Genomic DNA, 24,837 nt, shown 5'->3' with positions numbered 1-24,837 from the left:
TAGGAATGTTCAGTTCAATGAGTTTTCACAAACTGAACACACCCATGTAACCAGTGCTCAGATCCAGCAAATAGGGCCATTACTAGTATTCCAAGGGCTAGTAAAGATGTCCCATAGCCCAATTAGACATGACTATTTTTTTTTGTCAACCGTGTTCATATCCTTGATCATCATCTCTTCAGATCTTAGTGGCTTAAAATTTTCACGATATCTATATTTTGCTCATTGATTAATATAAGCTTCTTGCCGTGTTTTTTACAAATATCTTGCCATTTGTTTTCATTTTACGTTTTTCTTGACATTTATTTTTCACTTTACATTTTCATTTGGGGTATACCTGGTTGGCTCTGTAGGCAGAGCCTGTGGCTCTGGATCTCAGGGTTGTGAATCTGAGCTCCAGATTGCGTGTAGAGATTACTTAAAAATAAAAAAAATCTTACTTTTTTTTTTTTTAATGTGGGAAATGTCTCTTTAATCTTCCTGCCCTCCACACGTGTGGTCTTTTTAGTAAGGTATAGAAAGCCCTTTGGGGTCAGATTAGGTTCTTGCCTTCATGGGAAGGCTCATGACAATACCCTTCAGCTCCCCCCATCTTCTCTAACTCTCCTGCCTTCCCTAGGCCCTCGGCAGCACATCTAAATGTGTGGAAAGCTTCAGTAAGTGAACTTAAATGAGGCTACAAAAAGACAATATTCCTTTTTTTTTTTCAAGATAAGAATATATTTGCAGGAGCCTGGCTGGCTCCCTAGAGCATGTGACTCTTGATCTCAGGGTCATGAGTTCGAGCCCCACATAAGGCATAGAGATCACTTTAAAAAATACTTATTCATGGGGCAGCCCGGGTGGCTCAGCAGTTGAGCACCTGCCTACAGCCCAGGGCCTGATCCTGGAGACCCGGGATCTAGTCCCACATCGGGCTCCCTGCATGGAGCCTACTTCTCCCTCTGCCTGTGTCTCTGCCTCATTCTGTGTGTCTCTCATGAATAAATAAAATTAAAAAAAAAACTTATTCATGATTATAAAAACTTGTGCTTATTTATAGCATACAATTAAAATAATAGGAAAAAAAATTTTATGATAGTCACAGAGAGAGAGAGGCAGAGACACAGGCAGAGGGAGAAGCAGGCTCCATGCACCAGGAGCCCGATGTGGGATTGGATCCCGGGTCTCCAGGATCACGCCCTGGGCCAAAGGCGGGCGCCAAACCGCTGCGCCACCCAGGGATCCCAATAATAGGAAAAGTTACCAAAAAAGAAAAATTACTTGAAATCTCATCACTAAGAAACAACCACTGTTAACATTTTAGAGAGTATCCTTCTGACTCCTGGTTTTAGCTGGGGTCATGATCTCAGGGTCTTGAGCCTCATGTCGTGCTTAGCACAGAGTCTGCTTGTGCCTCTCCCTCTGCTCCTCCCACTACTCACAGGACCTCTCTCTTTCTTTCTCTTTTTTTTTTTAAAGATTGGTTTATTTATTTATTCAGAGAGAACAAGAGAGAGGCAGAGACAGGCAGAGGGAGAAGCAGGCTCCATGCAGGAAGCCCGATGCGGAACTCGATCCCGGGACCCCAGGATCACACCCTGGGCTTCAGGCGGCGCTAAACCGCTGCGCCACTGGGGCTGCCCTCTCTCTCTCTCTCTCTCTCTCTCTCTCTCTCTCAAGTAAATAAACAAAATCTAAAAAAAATTTCAAATTGCCTCTCCTCCCTCTTCCTTGCTCTCTTTCCCTAAAATAAACAAAATCTAAAAACAAAAAGTTCAAATTGCCTTCCCTCCCACTCCTCTTCCTTTATGAAACTTGACATGTTTTCATGTTGTTTTGTAACATTCTTTCATGTGCCCATACATCAATATATTTCCACCCAATGCTTTTATTGGTTGGATAGGATTCCATTGTATGGATGTACCATAACTTATCCCTTATTGGCCATTTGGGTCATTTCTCATTTCATTGTTATGGATACCCCTGTATGCATCTTAGCACATTGGACCTGCAGACTAATGGGGATCCTGATGCAAGGTGGGAAGGTGGTTTGATTCGCATCAGTTTAATGCTTCTGGAGTCACCCAGCTTCTTTGTTGTTAGGGGTCTCTACTCCTTGGCACATGACTAGGTGTGTAGTGTCTCCCATCTATAGATTCTCTTGGGGAGCATCTCTTCTGATTCATTCCTTTAACTTCCCTTTACAGATAGGCTGAGTTTAATTAGAACTTTGCACATATAAGTTGAGGTCACTTAGGGTTAAGTTTGAAACAAAGGATAGACACGCACACGCATATTCTCTAATCTTTTTTAAATTAGCAAACATGTTCATTGTAGGAAATGCAAAGAAGAGGGAGCTCGGGTGGCTCAGCAGTTTAGCGCCGCCTTCAGCCCAGGGTGTGATCCTGAAGTCCCGGGATCGAGTCCCACATCCGGCTCCCTGCATAGAGCCTGCTTCTCCCTCTGCCTGTGTCTGTCTGTCTCTCTCATGAATAAGTAAATAAAAATCTTAAAAAAAATGCAAAGAAGAGTGAAAAAAATCAGCTATCCCATAAGTCAGTGATAACCACTGTTGACAGTGTGTATACAGTGGTTCTAGAATTCGTGTGTACCTGGGAATGTTGATTACAATCCAGATATTCCTTTACCCTGAGGTTCTAATTCAGTAGCTCTGTTGCAGGGCCTGAGCACTTGCATTCCTCCTCAGGCAATTTGGACACTCAAGAACAAGAAAGCAAAAATATTGTTCTAGATTTCCCTTGATTTAAAAGAAAATAGAAAGGAGATCATATTATACATTCGGGTTTTTTTTTTTTTTTAATATTTATTTAAGTAATCTCTATACCCAACACAGGCCTTGAACTCAAAACCCCAAGACCAAGAATTGCATGCTTTTCTAACTGAGCCAGCCAGGCACCCCCGCATTTGGTTTTTGTTTAATTAGAATATGAACCTCTATCCATGTCTGGATTCTCTTTTAAAGGTGTATTTCTGTTGTCTGCATAGTGTTCCATCACATGAGTGTATTTCAGGTAACTTAGTCAACACCATATTGTTGGACATTCCCCGCCCAGTCACTGCTATTACAAATAATGCTGTGTGGTTAAATTTTTGCATAGATTCCTAATTATTTCCTTAAGTTAAATTCCTATGAAGTGAATTTAGGAGTCAGAGCATTTAGGAGTCAGAGCTTCAAAAGCTTTTGAAGGCTTTTGACACATATTGCCAAATTCTCCTCCAGGAAAGTTACCCTCCTATTACTACATAGGTTGCTAACTACAACCACGAGCTCACTTTTTGCCAGGCAGGCTGATGAGGCCTTTCCATCCGTGGTCTCACCCAGTCCTGCCAGCTTCCTGGTGGGCAGCACTGAGCATGGCTCCTAGCCCATGCTAACCATTTCTCCACTGAACAGATGACAACACTGAAGGATGAAGAGGTCAAATGACTAGTTTGAAAGCAGGAATTCAAACCCAGCCTTGTATCTAAAACCTAAGGTCTCTTAACCACGCCATGATTTTCAATTAATATCAGTGATGGTTGTGGGAGCAGTACTCTTTTTATATGGTTCTAAAAAGTGTATGAAAGAAATCAGGAAAAGGGAGTGAATGGGTGGGGAAAGAGAAGTAATTGGAGGGGCCCAGCACAGACATTCCTTTGTAGGTCAGGCCTAGTGTGTTATCGTGGGTCTGGGTAGTGTCACAAATGGAGGTGGGGAATCAGGTGTTGTGTATGTGACCCTTTGTGTCTGTCCAGGGCAAAACAAGTTAAATTCACAAACACTGAGCACTGAATCAGGTTCTGTGGGAAATATAGAAAGATTTGGTTTCTTCAAGATCTTAAGAACCCCTGTGTCTCCCTTCCCTTGGTTTTATCTGTTCTAGAAACATTACAGTAATATAATTGAGGGGCACCTTGGTGGCTCAGTCAGTTAAACATCTGCCTTCGGCTCAGGTCATGATCCCAGGGTCCTGAGATTGAGTTCCACATTGGACTCCCTGCTCAGCGAGGAGCCTACTTCTCCCTCTGCCCCTCCCCTCTGCTTATGTTCTCTCTCTCTCTCTCTCCCCCTTTCTCTCTGTGTCAAATAAATAAAGTCTAAAAAAATAATATAGTCAAAAGTTATGTATAATGCCAACCTCCTGGCACAACAAATAATTTTGTGTTTCCTTTATTGCCTTCGGTTCATTGTCTATACATAGACCAGTTTTAAAGGAGGGTATAATTTAGAGGATGTTAAGCCCTTACCCACAGGACACAGTGCAGCTTGGTTTCCACCCCTCCCTCCCCCCAGTCCAATTCAACTCAGCAGACACGTGTGGAACACCTGTTGTGTGTCCCACACCAGGGAGACACATGGATGAGACACAGCTCCTGTTCTCAAGGAACTGGTTAATGGGGGAGACAGACCCAAAAAGAATCACATAAGTATTCCAGTCCTCTCCCTGGAGATCTCCCCAGGAGTCTGTGAAGAGGCAAGGAGGGTATTTTATAATTCAGTTTACTGGTGAGAAAATAGAGTCCCCTAAGGTCATTTAGATTGTAATGACAGAACTCGAACTCCCAGGCTAGGTCTGAGATTTCCCATCCTCTGGTCCTTCTTGTAGGTAAGGGACCATGGAGCTGCATGACTACCCGAGCCCCAGAGAGGATCTCATGCAGCCTCTGCGCTCCTGTCCTGCACCTGCCAGGCCAAGCAGTGTAGGCGCTATCCGGCCTCCTTCCACACTCTCCCCTCTGGCTGCCTATTTTCTGACCTCATTTTTCCTTTACAACTGGCCTTGGAGTTTATTTCTGCAGAACCAGGATGTGGCAGGGAGCAGAGCACACCCCACGCTGCCCTGACTCTCCCAGAGACCCACACACACGCACATACACACATTTTGCCCTGGCACACTCTTCTTCCTGCATCTCCCTTCCAGGCACACCTGGGGAGGGATACAGAAGTCCAAAGGCCAGAAGCAAATGGCAGTTGCCAAGGTACCCATGGGAATTGGGGGAAGGATTCCACATCTGGACTGTGAATTTATTTTTCTTTTAATTCTCTTGAAGACCAGCTTAAACACTCAAGTCCTTGGCCTTATTTCCTCTTATCGTTTCCTCTCATCCAGATAGCAGTGTCTGCTAAGCCTGGTTCCCAGGCTCTCTGCTGTGAAACAAACAGATTCTTGAGCTCACAGCGCCAGTCAGGACTAAAGCTCTTGCTTAAATATCAAATAGTAGTACTGGCCTTCCATTACTGTTTACCAGGTACAGAGCATCTTGAAGTGTTTTCTTGCTGAATTCTCCCAGACACCCAGAAGACGGGCCTCATTAGTGTCCTCCCCAAACAAGGCTCGAAGTGAGGCAGCTGGTCCCGGGACCCACACAGGGACTCGAACCTGGGTGGGTATAGATTCCGGAGCTCCCCTCCTGACCCCTCCACTGTGGCACCTCCAGGAGGTGTAAGGTCCTGTTGGCCTGTCATTGTAGAAGTCAGCAAGTGTCTAATCTCCAGCATGTAGTTTTAGGGAGATCCTGAAGGTTCCCAAGCTAAAAGATTCCAAACTCAGTTAACTTTAAAGAGTGCCATGCTCTGCTCTTAGAACCAAACAAGTCATCCTTGGATGTTGCCAGGTCAGAAGGCCAAGAAATTGCCAGTGAGTAGAGGAAGAGCTTGTTATGAAACGTGTCATGATTTCTCAGAATCCTGGTGTGCTTTATTTCAGAAATGTCTCGTGAAAGGAATGTCACAGGGACATGGTGGTTCCTGCGGAGCCTCATTTAGAGGACCCTCCCCCCTTTTTATTTTTGGTTTTGAAATAGGCACAGCCCTCTGGTCATTCTTGATAGAGATAGAATGTTTCTCCTCTCTGCTAAAAAGTCATGGAGGCATGATAATATACGGCCTCTCTCATCTCACCTCAGTGTTGGGGTGGGGGCTGAGGGGCTTACAAGAGGGATGGGTGGGAACTGTGGCAAGCTATGGAGCCCCATCTCAGTGAGTAGCTCCACCCCCCAATGGGGACTGGCTGCCTATGGGCACACTGGCTCAGTGTTGTCAGGCCTCCTGGTGTTTCCCAAGAGAAACTGGAAATCCAGGTTTTTATTATGTGAAATCTCTTGAGTTTTTTTTTTTTTTTAAGATTTTATTTATTTATTCATGAGAGACAGAGAGAGAGGCAGAAGGAGAAGCAGGCTCTCCTCAGGAGCCCCATGTGGGACTCAGTCCTGGACCCCGGGATCACGCCCTGAGCCCAAGGCAGATGCTCAACTGCTGAGCCACCCAGGCATCCCAATCTCTTGAGTTTTAAATGTTGGCTCACTTTTCTTTTGCACATTGTGAAGACCAAATATAACTCGGCTGTGGCTTATCGATACAAAGCACCTGGAACAGTTGTTTGGTGCTCAGCTTTGCAACCCGTCCTCCTGGGCTCCCATCTGAGCTCTGCCCCTTATCCACTGTGTTGTCAAGATGTCTGGTCTCTCATTTAATACCTTGTTTTCCTCATCTGTCAAATGGAATGGGAATTTTACCTACTTCTGAGGGTCGCTCTGAGGATTGACGAGAAAGCCTTGGAACCTGGCACTGGTACCTAGCAACCCCATGGTAAACGTCATCATTATTTGTGTCTCTTAAAGTACAGGGTGACTTTAAGTCCTAGTTTGCATGAGATAGGTCTGGTTCAAGCTTGTTCCACTGGTGTAATTATTGTGAATTCCTCTTTACATTCTCAATATTAGACAATAAAGTACACAATCCTCCTATATAAGCAAATCCTGGCATTGTGCTGTTGGGACTTTAACAAGTTTTAGTTCAAATGAAAAGGTCATGGACAAGGACAAGGATCCTTGGACAAGTCACTGAAGCTTTCTATGTTTCTGTTTCCACATTCTTGTCAAAGGTTCAGAAGACAGCAGAAGTAAAGCCAATGAATCACTGAAGTATAATTAGTAAAAGTTTCTTGTGCACACCCCAAACAGATTATAAACCTGGAGCATTCAAACCAAAACATGGAATGAGGCTCTCCGGTAGATTGTTATAAAGCAGCTTAGATGGTGTGGAGGCAGTAAGTGTTTATTCTTCACAGTGACTAGTTATAATATTAAAATTTTTTTAAATGAACAGGACTTGGGGGTACCTGGGGGGCTCAGTCGGTTAAGCATCTGCATTCAGCGCAGGTTATGTCTCAGGGTCCTGGGAATGAACCTCACATCAGACTCTCTGCTCAGCGGGGCATCTGTTTCTTCCTCTCCCTCTGCTCATGCTCGCTCTCTCTCTCTCAAGTAAATAAATAAAATCTTTTAAAAAAAGAGAAAGAAAGAAAGAAGAAAGAAAGAAAGAAAGAAAGAAAGAAAGAAAGAAAGAAAGAAAGAAAGAAAGAAAGAAAGAAAAAGAAAGAAAGAAAGGAAGGAAGGAAGAGAAAGAAAGGAAGGAAGGAAGGAAGGAAGAAAGAAAGAAAGAAAGAAAGAAAGAAAGAAAGAAAGAAAGAAAGAAAGAAAGAAAGAAAGAAAGAAAGAAAGAAAGAAAAAGAAAGAAAGAAAGAAAGAAAGGAAGAAAGGGACTTGGTTTGTGGTTACCTCATATCAATTTTGGAGATCCATTTAAGTTTTGCTTATGATGTTTCAGAGACATAAGTATTTATCCAGTTCAGGTTAGCTTTGCTTGTGTTGCCAATAAGCTAAATTAAGCTTTGCTCGTATGACTACACTGGTTTTGTCTGCACAGGGAATTTTCAAGTCTGATCTTGGTTTGTGTTTGATTTTACTACTCTAGAGGATTGACGAGATGAATTCTAAGATCCTCGGTTCACATTCATTTTGTCACTTGACAAACATTTATTGAGTCCAGACCATGCCAGGCAAACACCCAGCACATGGAGAGGCCAGAGACAGAGGCCAGTAAGGTCCTCTTGTGCAGTGGAATGGAAATCTCAATCGTATTTCAAGTATTATTTGAAAGACTGTTATCTGGAAATTGTTCACAAAAGGTTTCTAGTAAATCGAAGGTTTATATTTGAAACCTCAAACCTTCAAACCTTTATATTTGAAACCAATTTCTAGCAAACAAACCATTGCATTCAGCATAATTCTCTACACATTTCTAGTTTGTGAGTGGGTATCTACATTTAAAAAAATTATTTCAGGGCAGCCCTGGTGGCTCAGAGGTTTAGCACCTGCCTTTGGCCCATGGCGTGATCCTGGAGACCCAGGATCAAGTCCCATGTCGGGCTCCCTGCATGGAGCCTGCTTCTCCCTCTGCCTGTGTCTCTGCCTCTCTCTCTCTCTCTCTCGTGGATAAATAAATAAAATCTTTAAAAAATAAAATAAATAAAAAATTATTTCAGTGTGGAAAATTGGGAAACAGAGAAAGGGCCAAAGGAAATTCATACTTCTGTTGCTTGTGCAGTGAGCATGGAGGCTTCTAATGATTTAGCTTTAGGTTACTCCCCCCTCCCCCAACCTGCACACGCCTCTGCAGCCACTTGGTCAAAACTAAATATTAAGGATTTATTTATTTGAGAGAGAGAGAGCATGAGTGGGAAGGGAGGGAGAGAAGCAGACTCCCGCTGAACAGGGAGCCAGATATGGGGCGGGATCTCACCAACCCTGAGATCATGACCTGAGCTGAGATCAAGAGCCCCAGACTCAACCCACAGAGCTACCCGGGAGCCCCCAAAATAAATTTTATTTATTTTTTAGAGATTTTATTTATTTATTCAAGAGACACATAGAGAGAGGCAGAGACACAGGCAGAGGGAGAAGCAGGCTCCATGCAGGGTCCATCCCAGGACCCCGGGGATCACGACCTGAGCCAAAGGCAGCTGCTCAACCACTGAGCCACCAGGTGCCCCCCAAAACTAAATTTAAAAAATATTGCTATCCCCAAATTTGCCTGAGAATTTCCTAATAAGTTATTTCTCTCACTCCTTTATTTATTCATCCCCAGTCGGCCGGGTATGGAGTACCCAACCTGGCGCTGTTGGGGGGCCCTTGACAGAGGCGGTATGAACTTCTCCGTCCGGGACTTCCTCGGACAGACAGAACCCGGGCGGCGCGGGGGCGCGGGGGGCCGGTGACCTCTGCGCCTCGGGCCCGTCCGCCCCAGTCCCTAGTCCTGCCTTCGGCGCGGCGCGGCGCGGGCGCGTCGGTGGGGCTGGATGGTGCAGCCCCGAAAGCGCTTCCTGCCGCGGCCGAGCCGCCCGTCCCGGTGAAAGCGGCCCCCTGGGGAAGGAAGTGGCTTGGCCGTGTTTATTTTGGCTTCGGGCGAGCAGACGGCGCCGGGGGCTGCGGGCCGCGCGGGCTGGGGAGCGGCTGACCTCGCGGCCGGGGTGGGGGCGGGAGGCCCGGCGCCCAAGCGCTCTGGGGAGCGCTGCCGAGAGGGGGCGCCCCGACGGGGGGCACATCGCGGGGGGGCGCAGAGGGGGATGCGCACGGCCGAGGTCGGGGGCGCGCCGAAAGGGGAGCTCGTGGGCGAGAAATGCGGTGCACCGAAGAAGAGGGTGCGTGGCCGAGGGGGGTGCAGCAGCGGCGAGCACCCAGAACCACCCCCCCGCCCCGGGGGAAGGAAGGAAGGGGTCGCCCGCCCCTGGGATGCGCCGCAGAGAGCTGGGGAAAGGGCGGACGAGCTCCCTAGGAGTGACCAGCCGCACCGGAGCCTGGAGGACCCGAGCTTGGAGATCCTTGGAGACCGCTTCTGTCGCGGCCTGGCGGCAACCCCGGTTCATTCTACAAGATGGAGCCTGGGAAAGGACAGGACGATAAGATTATGATGCTTTAGTGTGAGGAGACAAAAGTCAGCAGAGGGGGAGATCAAACACCACGAAATCGCCGAGAGTGGAGGGATGGGGCCAGGGAGCCCCAGGGGCCAGCCCTAGTCAGCTGGCACCACCCGGGGGATCCAGGGGACCCGCAGAGTTGCGGGGAGGGTGAAAATTGCCTTTCCGGATTTGAATTTATGTCTCATCCTGTTGCCCACCACCCCTTCACATCACCCTTCTTTTGCTTCCTGAAGCGGAGCATGTCATACATTTTAAGGGGGAAGAAGAGCATCTCCAGAAATAAGTGATGGAGGAAGCTCACCATGGCTGGAGGGAGAGACACACCACTGACCGTGTGACAGCCGCTGGCTGAGCCCAGTGGAGTCACATGCACTTTAAGTAACGGAGAGCAGGCAGTCTGGCCTGGCTGGAATGCAGGGGCAGTCGGGAGGAGGGAGGAGAGTGTGAAAAGCTTGGAGGGTGGAGGGGAGACAGAAGCCCGCAAGAGCCAGGATCTGGGTGGGGATATTGCAGAGTTAGGGCATTGAGCCCTCCTGTCCTGTAACTGCCCTGTGCTAGGGAAGGGCCGGCCTGCCTCCCCCACACAGGTCCAATGTGTGCAGGGACATGCATAGAGCCTCTAGCAGAAGGTGGGGCAGGGTGGGGTGCTGGGTCCCCAGGGTTGGCCCTTCAACAGGGTGGGGCTGGCAGCTTCTGCTGACTCAGGGACATTTCCAGGCCTGGCCTTAGGGCCAAGCAGCTTATTGAAAACAGCTGCTCCTCTTGGCTGGTGGCCCTGCGGCCCCTGGCTCTCCCTGGGATGACCCTTTGCCTCTGCATGGCCTGAGGAGGCCTGAGGAGGCCTGAGGAGGGGAGTCAACTACAGAGAGGCTTGGCGTTGGAGGTCACCCTGCCATGCCCTCGGGGACCAAACCCAGTCAGTCCCTGCAGTTGGTCCATAGGAGCTGAGCCAGGCTGACTGCTGGGTTCTCAGTCTCTGCTCCTGCCATTCCCCCACCGTGGAACACCCTCCTTTGCTCTTGTCCCTGTGGGTGCCTCTCGGGCTTTTCTTTGACGTGCCTCTCATTCAGCAGATTTCATTGAGAGTCTGCTGAGTGCCAGGCACTCTGCGAGAATTAACCTCCCCTCTGCTTCCTTCAGCACGATGTCTAGCACTTGTAATGGAGAGCAGCCGTCTTATCCAAGGTCAGACCTCTGGCTGCCTTCGCTCCTGGACTGAGTCCCGAGAAGCTGCTGGGACAGCTGAGAGGTTTGCTCCCGAGAGACAGACACTTCTGAGCCTCTGCACTCAGCCTCAGGACTCCACCAAAGCATTGCGTGTACCTTACAGCAGATGGGAAAGGAAGAGAGGCCGTGTGACAGTCAGCAGGCAGGGAGGAGACAGGGGCTACTCAATGTAGGACACATAGCTGTAAACCTCTGAGCACAGGCACAAATGACCAGAGTGATGACCTGGATGTCTGAGAAGCCAGGAAGTGTGGACATTGCAGCAGGATTCTTGTTATATGTTAGTAACCTGGAAAATCTGTTCTGTGGAGCACCTTCACCACCAGCCATGCAGTATGAATTGGACCTGGCAGTCTTGCACACTGATGTGTTCCTTGTCACTATTTCATGGATTGCTTTGTGAGTTCTGCCTCCCGAGCTTCACTGCAAATGTCATGAGGCCAGTGGCCGTATTGTTTAATTCCCCTGTAGTACCAAGTATAGTGCTTGTCATCTGCGTGAGTGAGAAGGCCTCTGGGGGAGCAGCCAGAAGGGTGATTAGGAGGATGGGGTGAAGGCGTGGCTTCCAGGCACCTCCTCTGATGAGCCCAGGAGGCTCATTTGCAGGTCTGAGGGTCAGAGGGAATCCTGGAAGGGTAGCTTCTGGGGAGTAAGGAGGCTGGGAGAAAGTCTCCAGCTCCAAGACATAGGGTTGTGTATTTGTAAGGATTCTTTGTTGCAAGGACAGCAACCCAATGCACACAAGGTCAGCACAAAAGGGAAATGTGGCTGCTGATGAGCCAGAGTGGTCCACAGGCTGGAGGAAGAGCCACAGGAACTCGGGGTCTGGCACTGAGTGTTCAGCGCATGACCACTCTTCCTCCCCTTCCAGTGCTCAGCCGTGTCTCTGTAGTGTCCCCGTTCTCGCCTGTAGCAGGAAGGTCTTTTCCTCGTGGTAGGAAACGTGGCCATGGGCAGCCCCAGTTTCAAGATCTCAACAGAGAGAGAAAACCACATATTCCAGGGGAGGCCTCCGATTAGCCTTGTTTGGGTTCTATGCCCAATCTCTGTGCCAGGGGATGTATGCGACTACTGGCCACGAGTGAGACCTCGCGCCCGCTCACGTAGCCAGAGCCCAGTGCAAGAAAATTATATTTTTTTTTAAAATTTTTTTTTATTTATTTATGATAGGCACACAGTGAGAGAGAGAGAGGCAGAGACACAGGCAGAGGGAGAAGCAGGCTCCATGCACCGGGAGCCCGATGTGGGATTCGATCCCGGGTCTCCAGGATCGCGCCCTGGGCCAAAGGCAGGCGCCAAACCGCTGCGCCACCCAGGGATCCCAGAAAATTATAAATAATAATAGGAAGGGATGGGAAATTGATCGGGCAAGCAGAAACCAAGGCCAGAGACGAAGGGGGCAGTTCAGTGAGGTTCATGGATTCTGTTACCATCTCCGTATCTTCCATGCAGAGCCCAGGGCCTCCCAGATCATATGGTGGGAGGAACCAGGTTATGTCTCTGTTGCTCACCTCTGTACTCTCGGCGCCTGGCACCGTGCCTGGCATCTGTGAAATTCTCCATACGAATTTGTTGAGTGACTGGATGGATACACTCAACGCAAAGTTCCCTGCCCGGTTTCATACATTCATTTATTCATTCACGGAACAAGTACCTAAGGAGCCACATAGCCTGGTGCACAGCACTGTGCTGGGCGTGGTGTGCTTGCCAGCAAAATGCAGGTCATCTTGGCCCTTGATGAAGGACATACCACAACCCTAGTGAGGGGCATTCCACTCCCTGCCAAGACACCCGATGCTCCTCAGGCTACTGGGTGGGGAAGACCAGAGGGTCCTTCCCAGGTTGGGGGCACCAGACCTCTGCGCCCTGAGCTTCTGTGCTGCTTCCTGTGCGCTGGCTGAGCACGGGGATGCGAAGAACACAGTCTGTTCCAGAAACACCTTTGTGCCCTTCCCTCTCACCCTTTGCACATACACCTCCTCCAGGGCCAGGCTCATCACTTCCTGCATTGGGCTCTGGAGAAAGAGCCTCCTTTCTGCGAGGGTCCAGGCACACCCCTAGCTCTGGGTGGAAAATGCTCTCCCAAGAGCCCCTGGCCCCCAGCTTGGCAGAGTCCCCAAGATCTATCTCCATGAATCCCCCTCGGCCTCCCCTTTGCTTTGTAGATCTCCTGCAGTCCTCCCCTCTGCTCCCAAATTCCTTGTTCTTTTCTCATTTGCTGCCAAGGTGTTCTGTGATGTGCATCCTTCACCCCTGCCTCCTCCAGACCCTCAGCATCTTCAGAGAGTCTCCCCGCCCCCAGAAGGCACAGCTCCCTCCTCTGCCCCCAGACACCTGGATTTTAAGGACTTGTTGGCTTCGAGCTAGCGCTAGCTTCGGCAGCACAGATACTAAAATTGGGATGATACAGAGAAGATTAGCATGGCCCCTGCGCAAGGATGACACAAATTCGTGAAGGACTTGTTGGCTTCATGTGCTGCTGTGCCCGTGGCGGGCACTAGGACAGTGCCATGTGTTTCTTCGTGGCCCCGGCATTTCCTGGGACGTGCCACACACAGAGTAGGTGCCCCAGGGAGATCTGTGGATTTGAACCCAGAACCTAGGACCTCAGAGGAAGAAGGGGACTTGCAGCCCCATTCATGTGACAGAGGAAGAAACTGAGGCCTTAAACAGTATTGCAGTGTCCTAATCTCTTCCCCTCTCTGAGCTTCAGTTTCCTTATCTGTCAAGTGAGGGGCAGGCAGCCCGATCCTGGGACTGTCACTCCTGACTTACATGGACCTCTTTCAGACCCTTCATTGGCCACTTATTCTGGCTGTGCGGCCTGGTGGGAATGCTTCAGCTCGTATGTGGGTTTTCTGGTTGGAGGGGAGTGAGAGTTCTATCCCCCTGGGCTGCTGTGGGCTCCTGTGACGTTTGGGGGCTGCATTGTCCAATCCCATCTCTGAGAAAAATCTAGAAAAGCAAGCACGGTTTTCTTCCTCTTCCGGTCTCAGGCCCTTTTCCTACCCCCTGCCAAGGGCCACTTTCGGTTATTACTGACTGTCCTCACTGGAGGGGAGTTTCTGAGAATCAGATAGCCAGTCCTTAGAGTAGGCTCAGGCAGGCCTGGATCAAGTCATGGGGACAGTTTACGGTTCCAGGGGACAACTGGAAGGGAAGAAGCAGGTTGAGAGGAGGGGGCAGCGAGGTCTCCGCCCCCCCCCCCCCCCCAATTGGCGTTGTTGCAGAATACAGCAACTAATGTCCCTGCCCCATAAGCCTATCCATGGTGTTTTGAGCACTCATTGAGGAAGCTGCAGGTACTATGTTTTAGGAAAATCAATTTAGCAGCTGGGACAAGGAACAGAAAGATTGGCAGATTGATTGTGATTGTTACCTAGGCAGGAGATTCATTCATTCGTTCATTCATTCATTCATTAATTCATGTGTTCATCCAGTGTTTATGAAGCACTATGTGTCAGGCAGAGTCATAGGTGCTTTGGACACAGCAGTGGTAAAGACCGAGAGAGTCCTTGGGGGCTTATAAACAAGAGGAGAGACACACAAAATAGAAGCATGTCAGAAAATGAGTTCTGCTTCTGGAAATGGCAGGGTTGCTGGCACCAATCTAAGTCTCTGGCCAAGGGTACTTAGAGACAAAGGATATAATATAAAATACAGTGGTTTGAGAGCAATCAAAAAACAGCCAGATGCCAGGGAGGAAACAATCTCCCAAAGGAAAGAAGCAGATGTGGTGAGAGTTTCAATTAAGCAGTGTCTCCCCCTGAGAGCATTGCCCCATTTGAGGACCTCAAACAGAAAGTGGCAATCTTACTGGCCAACATTTGGGGCTACCAGAAAAGCTAAAAATCAAGAGGAAGAATCCTGGAAAGAAAGAACCCATAACAGTGTTCTCTTACAAATTCTCAAATCCTTGGCAACTCCTAAACTGTGTCTGGGCGGGATGAGGCTATAAGAAACCCACCAGGAAACAGCAGCAAAGAGGCGGAGGTTTCAGATGCTGCCTGGTGCTGAGGGAACAGTGTTTGGAATTCAAGTTCCCACCAAGTTAGAGGAGCTTGATAACTGCCTAAGGTTTTCCTTTGAAACTGCAAAAGGGTCTCACCTTATGATTAAACCCAAGGCTAACAGCCACACCCTAAGACTACAGGCAAAACCAAAACAACCCCACCCTAGTAAAACCTAAAACCAAGCCTCTAGAGATTAAGATGATCCACCAGTAATTTAACTGCCTGCCAGAACAAAACTCAACATTCTTTTCAGGAAGATAAAAAAAAATCCAGACTCCCTGTAACATGTCACCCACAACATCTCATATGCAATAAAAAAAATCCAGACTCTTTAGAACATTATCCACAATGTCCAATATGTAACAAAAATTACTAGACCTGCAGGTAGCTGAAAAAAGTGACCCATAATCAAGAGAAAAAAAATAATCAGTAGACAAAGACTCAGATATAACTCAGATATAGAAAAAAATATCAGATAATAATAAATGTTGTGAGGAGAACTACAATCAAGTAATATGATAGAGAGTAACTGAGTGGCTGCTTTAGATTAACTCAGAATGGCCTTTTTAAAGATGTGACTTTAGGGCACCTGGGTGGCTCAGTCGGTTAATCATCTGCTTTTGGTTTAGAAGATGATCCCAGGGTCCTGGGATTGAAACCCACCTTGGGAGTCTGCTTCTCCCTCTGCACCCCCCCCCCCCCCCGCTTAAACACTCGTGCACATGTTCTCTCTCTCTCTCTCAAATAAATACGTCTAAAAAAAAATAATAAATATATGACTGTTTTGAAAAGTCAAATACCAGGCAGAGGAAACCATGCAAGGGCATTGAGACAAGAAAGTACCAAGCCAAGGGTGCCTGGCTGGCTCAGTCTGAAGCTTGTGACTCTTAGACTCAGGGTTGTGAGCTGGAGCCCCACATTAGATACAGAGATGACTTTAAAAATAAATATTTTTTATTTTATTTTTATTTATTTATTCATGAGAGACACAGAGAGAGAGGCAAAGACATAGGCAGAGGGAGAAGCAGGCTCCATGTAGGGAGCGCAAGATGTGGGTCTCAATCTGGGGACTCCAGAATCATACCCTGAGCCTAAGGCAGATGCTCAACCACTCAGCCACTCAGGCATCTCTAAAAATAAAATCTTCAAGAAGAAAAGAAGGAAGTACCAAGCCTGTTCAAGGAAGGGCAAGGAGGGCAATGTGACTTGAGCAAAGGGGAATAGTGTGATCCAGGATCAGACTGGTAGGCAGGACCAGACTATGCAGGATCTTGTGTTCATGGTAAGAAGTTTGAATTTTATTTGAAGAGTGATGAATTGCCTTTGAAGGACTTTAAGCAGGACTTATTTGATAAGAGAGTTATTTGATGTTTGTATTTCTTTCTCTTACTGTGAGTGAGCCCATTTCAAATATTTATGAGCCAATTGCATTTCATTTTTTAGCTGTGCATATGTATCTTTTTTTAATATGTTGTTGATATTTTCCTCATAGTTCATTATGTTTTTATAGAAGCTCTTTTTATATTAGGGAATAAACTATTTGCCACCAATAAGTTATACATATTATTGCTATTGGAATTCTGGCTTTGCTTTTGGTATTTTTTGCCATGGAAAAAACTATAATGTCACTGAATTCATCACTGTTTCCTTTATGACCTTCAACATTCCAATATCATTTTTAAAAATTTTGGAACTTAATTTACATCTTTCAAAAAGCATCCTGATGGGCCATAGAGAGTGGCTTGAAGAGGGATGATAAGGCCATGGTGGAATAGAAAGAGCTTGGAGTTTGGACTCAGAAGACCGGGGCCAAATTTCAGCTCCATCTCCAAACAGCCTCATGACTTGTCAAATCATTTCATTCCCTTAGTCAATTTCTCTACCTGTAATAACATGGAAGAGTAACCACTGTAATGGCAACAACAGTAATTTACAGTGCTCTTACCACGTGTCACACCCTGCTCCAAACACTTGACATGCATTCTCTCACTTAGCCTTTACAATAGTCTGATGGGGAAACTGAGTCACGGCGAGGAAATGCAACTTGTGTGAATCACACATTAAGGGGTAGAGCTGGGTTTTGAACCGTAGCGGTCAGATTCATGCCTTTAAGACATGGAAATTATCCTGAGAGGCTAGTGGCTAATGGATGCAATAATTCCTTGGTGACAGGGATGTCCTATATGTGTGGGTTGTGTACTTCAGTGGCAGCCTGGGAATAAGTAGAAGGTGGTGAAACATGGGTGTCAGGCCTGGGTCTGCTTCCTGACTGTGTGACACTGTGAGCAGGTCACTTCTCTAAACCACGTTTCTCTTTTTTATCCCTCCCACTCTCTCCCTCCCTCTCTCTCTCTCTCTCTCTCAGCTTTACTGAGATATAATTCATATATTAAATAACTCATCCATTTAAAACATACAATTGAGGGATGCCTGGGTGGCTCAGCAGTTGAGTGTCTGCCTTTGGCTCAGGGTGTGATCCTAGAGTCCAGTCCCATATCGGGCTCCCTACATCGAGTCCCACATCGGGATTGAGTACCACATCGAGCCTGCTTCTCCTTCTGCCTGTGTCTCTACCTCTTTCTGTGTCTCTCATGAATGAATAAATAAAATCTTTAAAAAAATAAAACATACAATTGATTGGGTTTTACTATAGTCACAGAATTTGGCAGCTATCATGACAATCTAACTTTAGAATATTTTCATCACCCCAAAAGAAACCATGCACTCCTGTGCAGTCACTTCCCATTCCCATTACCCCCAGCCCAGCCCCAAGCAACCACTATCTACTTTCCATACATTGAAGTCTTGATTTCTTAATCCGTATAGTCAGCGTGCTTGGGCACAGGCTGGATTCCAGTGCCTTGCCTAGAAGGGTCTGCACAGTGAGATGGGGGGTGACGCAATGCAGGGCTGGGGGATCCCCTATCTAGAGCTAAATACTGCGTACAAAGGAAGGTGTGCAATGGTTCTGGGAGGTGTGAATGGTTGAATATGAGGGATGGTGGTGTTAGGAAGATTCTAGAAGTCAGGAAAGGAAGGAGCCAGTGAAGCTGATGGGCAAAGGGGAAGAACAAGACAAATTATGCCAGGTCAGAGAGGAACTTTGCTGGGAAAGCCACACAAGGTCGTGGAGATTGGGATAAAATTGTAATGTGCTGTGTGACATCAGTGCCTCCACTGCCCCTCAGAAGATCTTTGGAAAAGCCTACAGTACCCTACCTGATATGTGGAGTTGGGTTGGCTTTTGAAGGCAGGACAGAGAGCCAAGTCCTGCCTCCAGGTTGAGCATGGGGCTAGAGCAGGGACTGGTCATGCGGGCTCTGCCTCATGTGAGGACAGGAAGGGCTGGGGGCCCTCAGAGGGCTGGGGGTGAGGACTGGGTGATTTAACATCTGAGAGAAGGTTTGCAACCTGGCGCCAGGCTCAGGGGCAGTGCCAGCCTCAGGGGCAGCGCCAGCCTCAGGGGCAGCGTCTGAAGGTGGCACTGGCCATTAAGAGCCAGCCCAGAGGGCAGCCCCAGTGGCGCAGCAGTTTAGCGCCATCTGCAGCCTGGGGTGTGATCTTGGGGACCTGGGATCAAGTCCCAAGTCAGGCTCCTAGCATGGAGCCTACTTCTTCCTCTGCCTGTGTCTCTGCCTCTCTCTCTCTCATGAATAAATAAATAAATAAATAAATAATCTTAAAAAAAAAAAAGAAAAAAGAGCCAGCCCAGCCCAGAGAACCCCTGTGATGGCTTCATGTCCTGCCTTCCCTTCCAGAGCCCAATGTCTTCGTCATCTTCAGCCATGGACTGCAGGGCTGCCTGGAGGCCCAGGGGGGGCAAGTCAGAGTCTCCTCATCCTGCAATGCCAGTCTTCCTGCCCAGCGCTGGAAGTGGGTCTCCCGGAATCGGCTCTTCAACCTGGGCACCATGCAGTGCCTGGGCACAGGCTGGCCGGGTACCAACACCACAGCATCCCTGGGCATGTACGAGTGTGACCGGGAGGCACTGAATCTCCGCTGGCACTGTCGCACACTGGGTGACCAGCTGTCCCTGCTCCTGGGGGGTCGCACTGGCAACTCGTCCAAGGCTGGTGGCCTCGAGCGTGGTGACCAGACCCGCAGCGGCCAGTGGCGCATCTATGGCAGCGATGAGGATCTGTGTGCGAGGCCCTACTATGGTGAGAGGCTTCTTGCAGGGAAGGGGAGAGGGGTGTCAGGAGGACTGGAGCCATCTCACTCCTGTGAGATGCAGGAGTGACAGGGCCTTTGGCCTCTGCGGACCTTTGGCAGAGCCATATCTTTAACTGCAGTGGGAAACATTTTGGAATAATTAAGAAAATTCACTTCAAAGCATTTATTTTCAAGAAATTACAAAATTAATACATACTTGTAAAGACCTCAAACAGTACAAAAGTGTGTAACGTAAAATTAAATGAAAATTCCCTTCCAGGCCCACTCTCCAGGGGAGACCCAAGCCTAACTCCCATAGGTGTCTGGATCCCGATTTTGCAGGGGTGACCGGGAACCAGAGTTACCTGGTGCGGGGCCTTTTCTGGTGGACAGCTCTGCACTGGGGGGTGGGGCCTTTTCCTGTAAGACGTCCTGATCTCTGAGCCGGAGCTTGTGGGGGGAGGGGACAGCATTAGGGACATCAGGAGAACCCCTTCCTGGCCCTGTGAGATGGCCAGCAAGACCTACTCCCAGGCTCCTGCGTTGACCTAGTGCCAGAGGGAGCCTGAAAGCCATAAGCAGCACTTGGGCTGTAGCATCAGCGCCCCGGCCTTGGCTCCCTGGGAGAGGGGGTTTTCCGAGAGGGCTGGGGGAGGTGGGCAGCCTCTGGGGTCCAGATGCCAAGGGCCTGGCTCCCTTCCTGCAGAGGTCTACACCATCCAGGGGAACTCCCACGGGAAGCCATGCACCATCCCCTTCAAGTACGATAACCAGTGGTTCCATAGCTGCACCAGCACAGGCCGTGAAGACGGGCACCTGTGGTGTGCCACCACCCAGGACTACGGCAAGGACGAGCGCTGGGGCTTCTGTCCAATCAAGAGTGAGAGCAGGGTGGAGGGGGTGGGCCAGGGCGGCTCCTGGGGGCGGGCCCCGAGGGGCCTCAGGGCAGGTGGAAGAAGCTCAGGACTGGGGTGATGGGAGGCCCCTCAGTATAGCCGGAGCAGCACGTGTGTGAGGGCGTGTCTCTGCCCTCCTTGAGGGGCCTGTGTGTGGGACCCACCTGGCACTGTCGCGGTGGCAGGTAATGACTGTGAGACCTTCTGGGACAAGGACCAGCTGACGGACAGCTGCTACCAGTTTAACTTCCAGTCCACCCTGTCGTGGAGGGAGGCCTGGGCCAGCTGCGAGCAGCAGGGGGCAGACCTGCTGAGCATCACGGAGATCCACGAGCAGACCTACATCAACGGTGCGGCGGCGGGCAGTGCGGGGGGGGGGGGGGGCTCTGCGGGGACCCGGAGACCCGGGCCCCATCTTTGGAGGGCCCTGAGCCCTTTCTGCTGGTGGGGAGGGGAGGCCACCTGGAGGGGGCACAGAGTGAGGAGGGCGGGGGGGGGGGCGATCCCCGCCTTCCCGCGTCTGTCCTGCTGTCAGGGCTCCTCACCGGCTACAGCTCCACGCTGTGGATTGGCCTTAATGACCTGGACACCAGCGGAGGCTGGCAGTGGTCCGACAACTCGCCCCTGAAGTACCTCAACTGGGAGAGTGGTGAGGCGGGGGGTTCGGGGCGCGGGGCGGCCTGGGGGCTGCAGAGGCGTTTGGCCTTATTCCTGCTCCAGGCCGTGGGGGGGGGCGGCGGGGCAGATTTCCACCCCCTCCTGGACTGCCCCTGCCTCATGCAGTGCTCCCGTGGGACCGAGGCCCCGACGCCCTCTCCGCGGGGCGCGGGGCGCGGGCTGGGTTGCAGGCCTGGCCGGGGAGGCGGCCCCGGGCCTGAGCCCGCGCTGGGCGCAGAGGTTGGGACCCCGTGGGCTCAGGGAGGAGGCAGCGGGAGGCCCCGAGGAGCGCCCAGGGGCCGGGCTGTGAGTTTCCCTCTCCTGGGGTGCCGGCGCCCTGCCCTCCCCACAGATCAGCCGGACAACCCGAGCGAGGAGAACTGCGGGGTGATCCGCACGGAGTCCTCGGGCGGCTGGCAGAACCGCGACTGCAGCATCGCGCTGCCCTACGTGTGCAAGAAGAAGCCCAACGCCACCGCCGAGCGGCCGCCGCCCGGTGAGCCTAGGGGCGGGGCCTGCGCGGGGCGGGGCGGGGCGGGGCGGGGGGGCCCGTCGGGGACTCTGATCCCGCCTGTGCTGAGAAACAATTGGAATGCGCTATTAATTCTTTGCGAGAACCTTCGTCAAGAACTGTGCTAAATGCCGGCACTTGGCACTGTCCTTGTGGCAGTCACACTCCGCCAGAGGGTGACAGACCTCTCAACACACAATTAGAGTATCCTGAGTTATGTACCATTATAAAAATATGTGTAATAAATTTAGAGATGAAATGCCTAGAGAAGAAGCCGCTTAAGCTCCTGGGAGTTAAGATGGGTTGCTGCGTGGAAGTGACAGTTGATTTGGACCTTTCAAGTTGACTGTAAGTTTAAAAAGGCATAAAGAGCTGTGAGGGAAGGGCATTCCTGGCAGAGGGAACTGCATGTGCGAAGGTGTACAGGCCTAGACACAGACAGCAGCTTCAAGTTTGGTGAGTACTGCAGTCCAGTTGGAGTATAGACTCTAATTACTTAAAGTGTGGTTTTTGGAAGAGCAGCATAGCATCCCCTGGGAGCTGGTTATAAATGTAGAATCTCAGCCTCCACCTCCAGCCCCCACCTGCATTTCATAAGATCCTCAGGCAATACATGTGCAGGTGCAGCTGGGGTGCACTGGCTTAGCATGGTGCTAAAGAGACTAGTTGAGGGCAGCCCTGGTGGCTCAGTGGTTTAGCCCCGCCTTCAGCCCAGGGCCTGATCCTGGGGACCCGGGATCGAGTCCCAAGTCCGGCTCTTTGCATGGAGCCTACTTTTCCCTCTGCCTGTGTCTCTGTCTCTCTCTGATGAATAAATAAATCTTAAAAAAAAAAAAAAAAAAAAAGAAAAAGAAAGAATAGTTCTGAAAGGTAGGTCACAGCCAATCCCTGCAGGCTCTTGGCTGCTGGTTCCAGTTTGGGTGGGGAGCCTCTGCAGGTTCTTAAGCCAGGGAGTGCTTTGCTCACATCTGTGATTCATGGAGATAGCTCTCTGGGCCTTTGGCGGCGGTTGGAGCTCCATAGTGCTCTGAGTGCAAATCACAAATAAACTCCAACCACTTGCAGGGCTATTGTAAGGGTGGAGATCTGGCCTGGCCCCAAAGGATCATGTCCATCCATGTCAGAGGATGTTTATCTATAGGTTGGAAGAGCTACTACCGTAATCTGGTAGCCGTGGGAATGAAGAGGGAATTCTTTTTACAAGAAAAAAACATCAAACCCAGAAAAAAATCACAGGCTCACAGAAAGTAAAGAGCTTACTGAGCAAGACTTCTGCTTCTGACCACTAAAGTATTGCCAAAGGGCTGTCAGCTGGCCACTGCTTTCTCTTCTCCCCTAAGGGGTCAGAAGCAAAGGCTGAAAGCGCTGGTGCCTCAGACCTAGGGCACTTTACTTCTAGCTGGAGGGAGCCTGCGGCAGGCATCAATTCTAGGTCATCTCAGAAGTTGCTTTGTGAAGGAGGGAGGGCCCCACTTTGGGCAGGCCTAGCCTATCTGGCCTCCTTTGGGCCTGACCCCTCCCCAAGTCCTCTGTCCGTGGATCTTCCCAGTATGGCCAGGGGAGAAGTCTCCTGTGGGGCCTCATGGACCCACAGATATGTCTGTGGCCATGAAATGCCTCTTCCATCCCACTCTGAGCTAATTCTTGGATGCATTCTGCGTTTTGGGTCTCATCCCACAAGGCATGTCATTCCAAAGTCATGCATCATTGTGCTCCCAACACATCCACATTTCCTGAGCTTCCCTCCTCCCAACAGCCCAAGAAGGCCCCCTCGGGTCTGAGCTGGGTTCTGTCTGTGGCAGCTGCCTCGGGTCTTAGATTGGAGGCTGAGATGATTAACAAGTCTGAGCCCAGGAGTGAGTGGGCCCAGGCTCAGCTCTCCCCACTTTGCTGGGCCTCCGAGAAACAGCATGTTAGACCCTGGAGCATCTCTGGGAATGGAGTGGATCCCAGAGTCAGTCTAGGGTGATGCTTCGAGTGGGCACATGCTTTCCCACCTGGCCGGCGGAATCTTGCCCAAGCCTGACATTGTGGGTGGTTTAGTGAAGTCTTGTTTTCTCTTGCCAGGGCCCAGGTGAGGGCTTGTTTGCTTCAACTGCTCTGGGACTCCAATCCTAGAAAGTGAACCTGAAATGAGTAGAAGTGGGAGTGAGGAAGAGCTTGTTACTGGTTGGTTTCTCAACCCTGGGTGGAGCCCCAGGTAGAGGAAGGAGCAAGAGGAGAAATACCCACTAGGGGATTTCTTCCAATCAGCCATGACTTCCTGGGCCACTAGCCTGGTGGGCCCCACTTCCCCATCCCTTCATCCTGGACTGCCAGGGTCAGCATGAAGTCCACACTCCATATGTACTATTTGAGGTAGTGACAGTAGTTTCATTTATTAAGCAAGGTGGACATAAGCTAAGTTTGCACTATAGTAGGAAACTCCATTTACAGAGGAGGAAGCTGAGGCTCCCAGGGCTGGCCTGACCTGAGTCCCCACCCGTCTGTTTCTGAAAGCCCCAGCTGGAGGGGTTATCCTATCTGGGGTGAAATCCGCCACCACCATCTGGGCCACCAGGCTCCCTGGAGGGCTTTGTCTTTTTTGCATCACTCAGCATTGAGAGCTGTTCTGGTGGCCAGGGCTGATCTGAGACGGGTTTGGGAAGGAGGTGACTTCAGGGCCCTGTCTGTGTTGACACTCAGCGGGTCTGAGCACCCTGGCTGGGTGGCTTGGTCCCTGAACGGCACCTTGTGGGTCTCTGCAGATGTATGGGCCAATGTGAAGGTGGAGTGTGAGCCCAGCTGGCAGCCCTTCCAGGGCCACTGCTACCGCTTGCAGGCCGAGAAGCGCAGCTGGCAGGAGTCCAAGAAGGCATGTCTGCGGGGCGGGGGTGACCTGCTCAGCATCCACAGCATGGCAGAGCTGGAGTTCATCACCAAGCAGATCAAGCAAGGTGAGGGACTGCTCGTCCACACTCCCGGGGCAGAGGGCAGGGCCTCCTCAGTGCCCATCCTGTCCTGGCCAAGAGGTCCTGGGACTGTCTCTTTGTCCGTTGCCGGTGGCCGAGGCTGACCCCTCCCCGTCCTCTCTCTCCTCTCTCCTGCTGCATCCCAGAGGTGGAGGAGCTGTGGATTGGCCTCAACGATTTGAAACTGCAGATGAATTTTGAGTGGTCTGATGGGAGCCTTGTGAGCTTCACCCACTGGCACCCTTTTGAGCCCAACAACTTCCGGGACAGCCTGGAGGACTGTGTCACCATCTGGGGGCCGGTGAGAACCCCCTCTCCCCAGCCTTCTGGTGCAACCCAGACTAAAGGAGCGCTACTGTCAGCTCCTACCTCCACACCACCACCCTGTTGCCTCTCAGAAACCCCCACTTCTCCATCAACCCCTTCTCTTCCACATGAAGTGTTCGAATCCTCCTGCCCCCGACTGGCTGAGTCACCTTGGGCAAGTTACTTAACCTCTCTGTGCCTCTGTTTCCTCATCTGTCAATGGAACACTAACAGTGCCAACCTCAGAGAGTCTTTGGGGGGATTAGAGGGGTTAATTCTCATGCAGCCTGAGGACGCTGCCTGGCGCCATCTTGGTCTGCCAGCTGCTCTTCCCCGCCGGCAGGTGGCATCAGAAGCCGCATTTTATGGACACATTCCCTT

The 24,837-nt window shown here is 50.3% G+C and overlaps 1 protein-coding gene and 1 non-coding gene across 3 annotated transcripts in view; both read left to right on the top strand.

Moving 5' to 3' along the window:
• Window positions 1-24,837, top strand: part of MRC2 (mannose receptor C type 2) — a 54,645-nt gene that overhangs the window by 13,234 nt on the left and 16,574 nt on the right. For both annotated transcript variants that reach the window (XM_025436488.3, XM_025436487.3), the window contains exons 2-8: window positions 18,742-19,143; window positions 19,842-20,015; window positions 20,217-20,381; window positions 20,567-20,680; window positions 21,041-21,184; window positions 23,947-24,135; window positions 24,297-24,451. In XM_025436488.3, the coding sequence (XP_025292273.1) occupies window positions 18,742-19,143; window positions 19,842-20,015; window positions 20,217-20,381; window positions 20,567-20,680; window positions 21,041-21,184; window positions 23,947-24,135; window positions 24,297-24,451 (1,343 nt within the window). The remainder of the gene's footprint in view (window positions 1-18,741; window positions 19,144-19,841; window positions 20,016-20,216; window positions 20,382-20,566; window positions 20,681-21,040; window positions 21,185-23,946; window positions 24,136-24,296; window positions 24,452-24,837) is intronic.
• On the top strand, window positions 13,337-13,443 carry LOC112653048 (U6 spliceosomal RNA). Its single transcript, XR_003131896.1, has one exon. It is a non-coding gene; the product is annotated as a U6 spliceosomal RNA (small nuclear RNA).

This window comes from Canis lupus, chromosome 9 (assembly GCF_003254725.2).
Source record: "Canis lupus dingo isolate Sandy chromosome 9, ASM325472v2, whole genome shotgun sequence".
NCBI lineage: Eukaryota > Metazoa > Chordata > Mammalia > Carnivora > Canidae > Canis > Canis lupus.
Note: the sequence above shows the minus strand (reverse complement) of the source record. Positions and strands in the feature narration are given on the sequence as shown.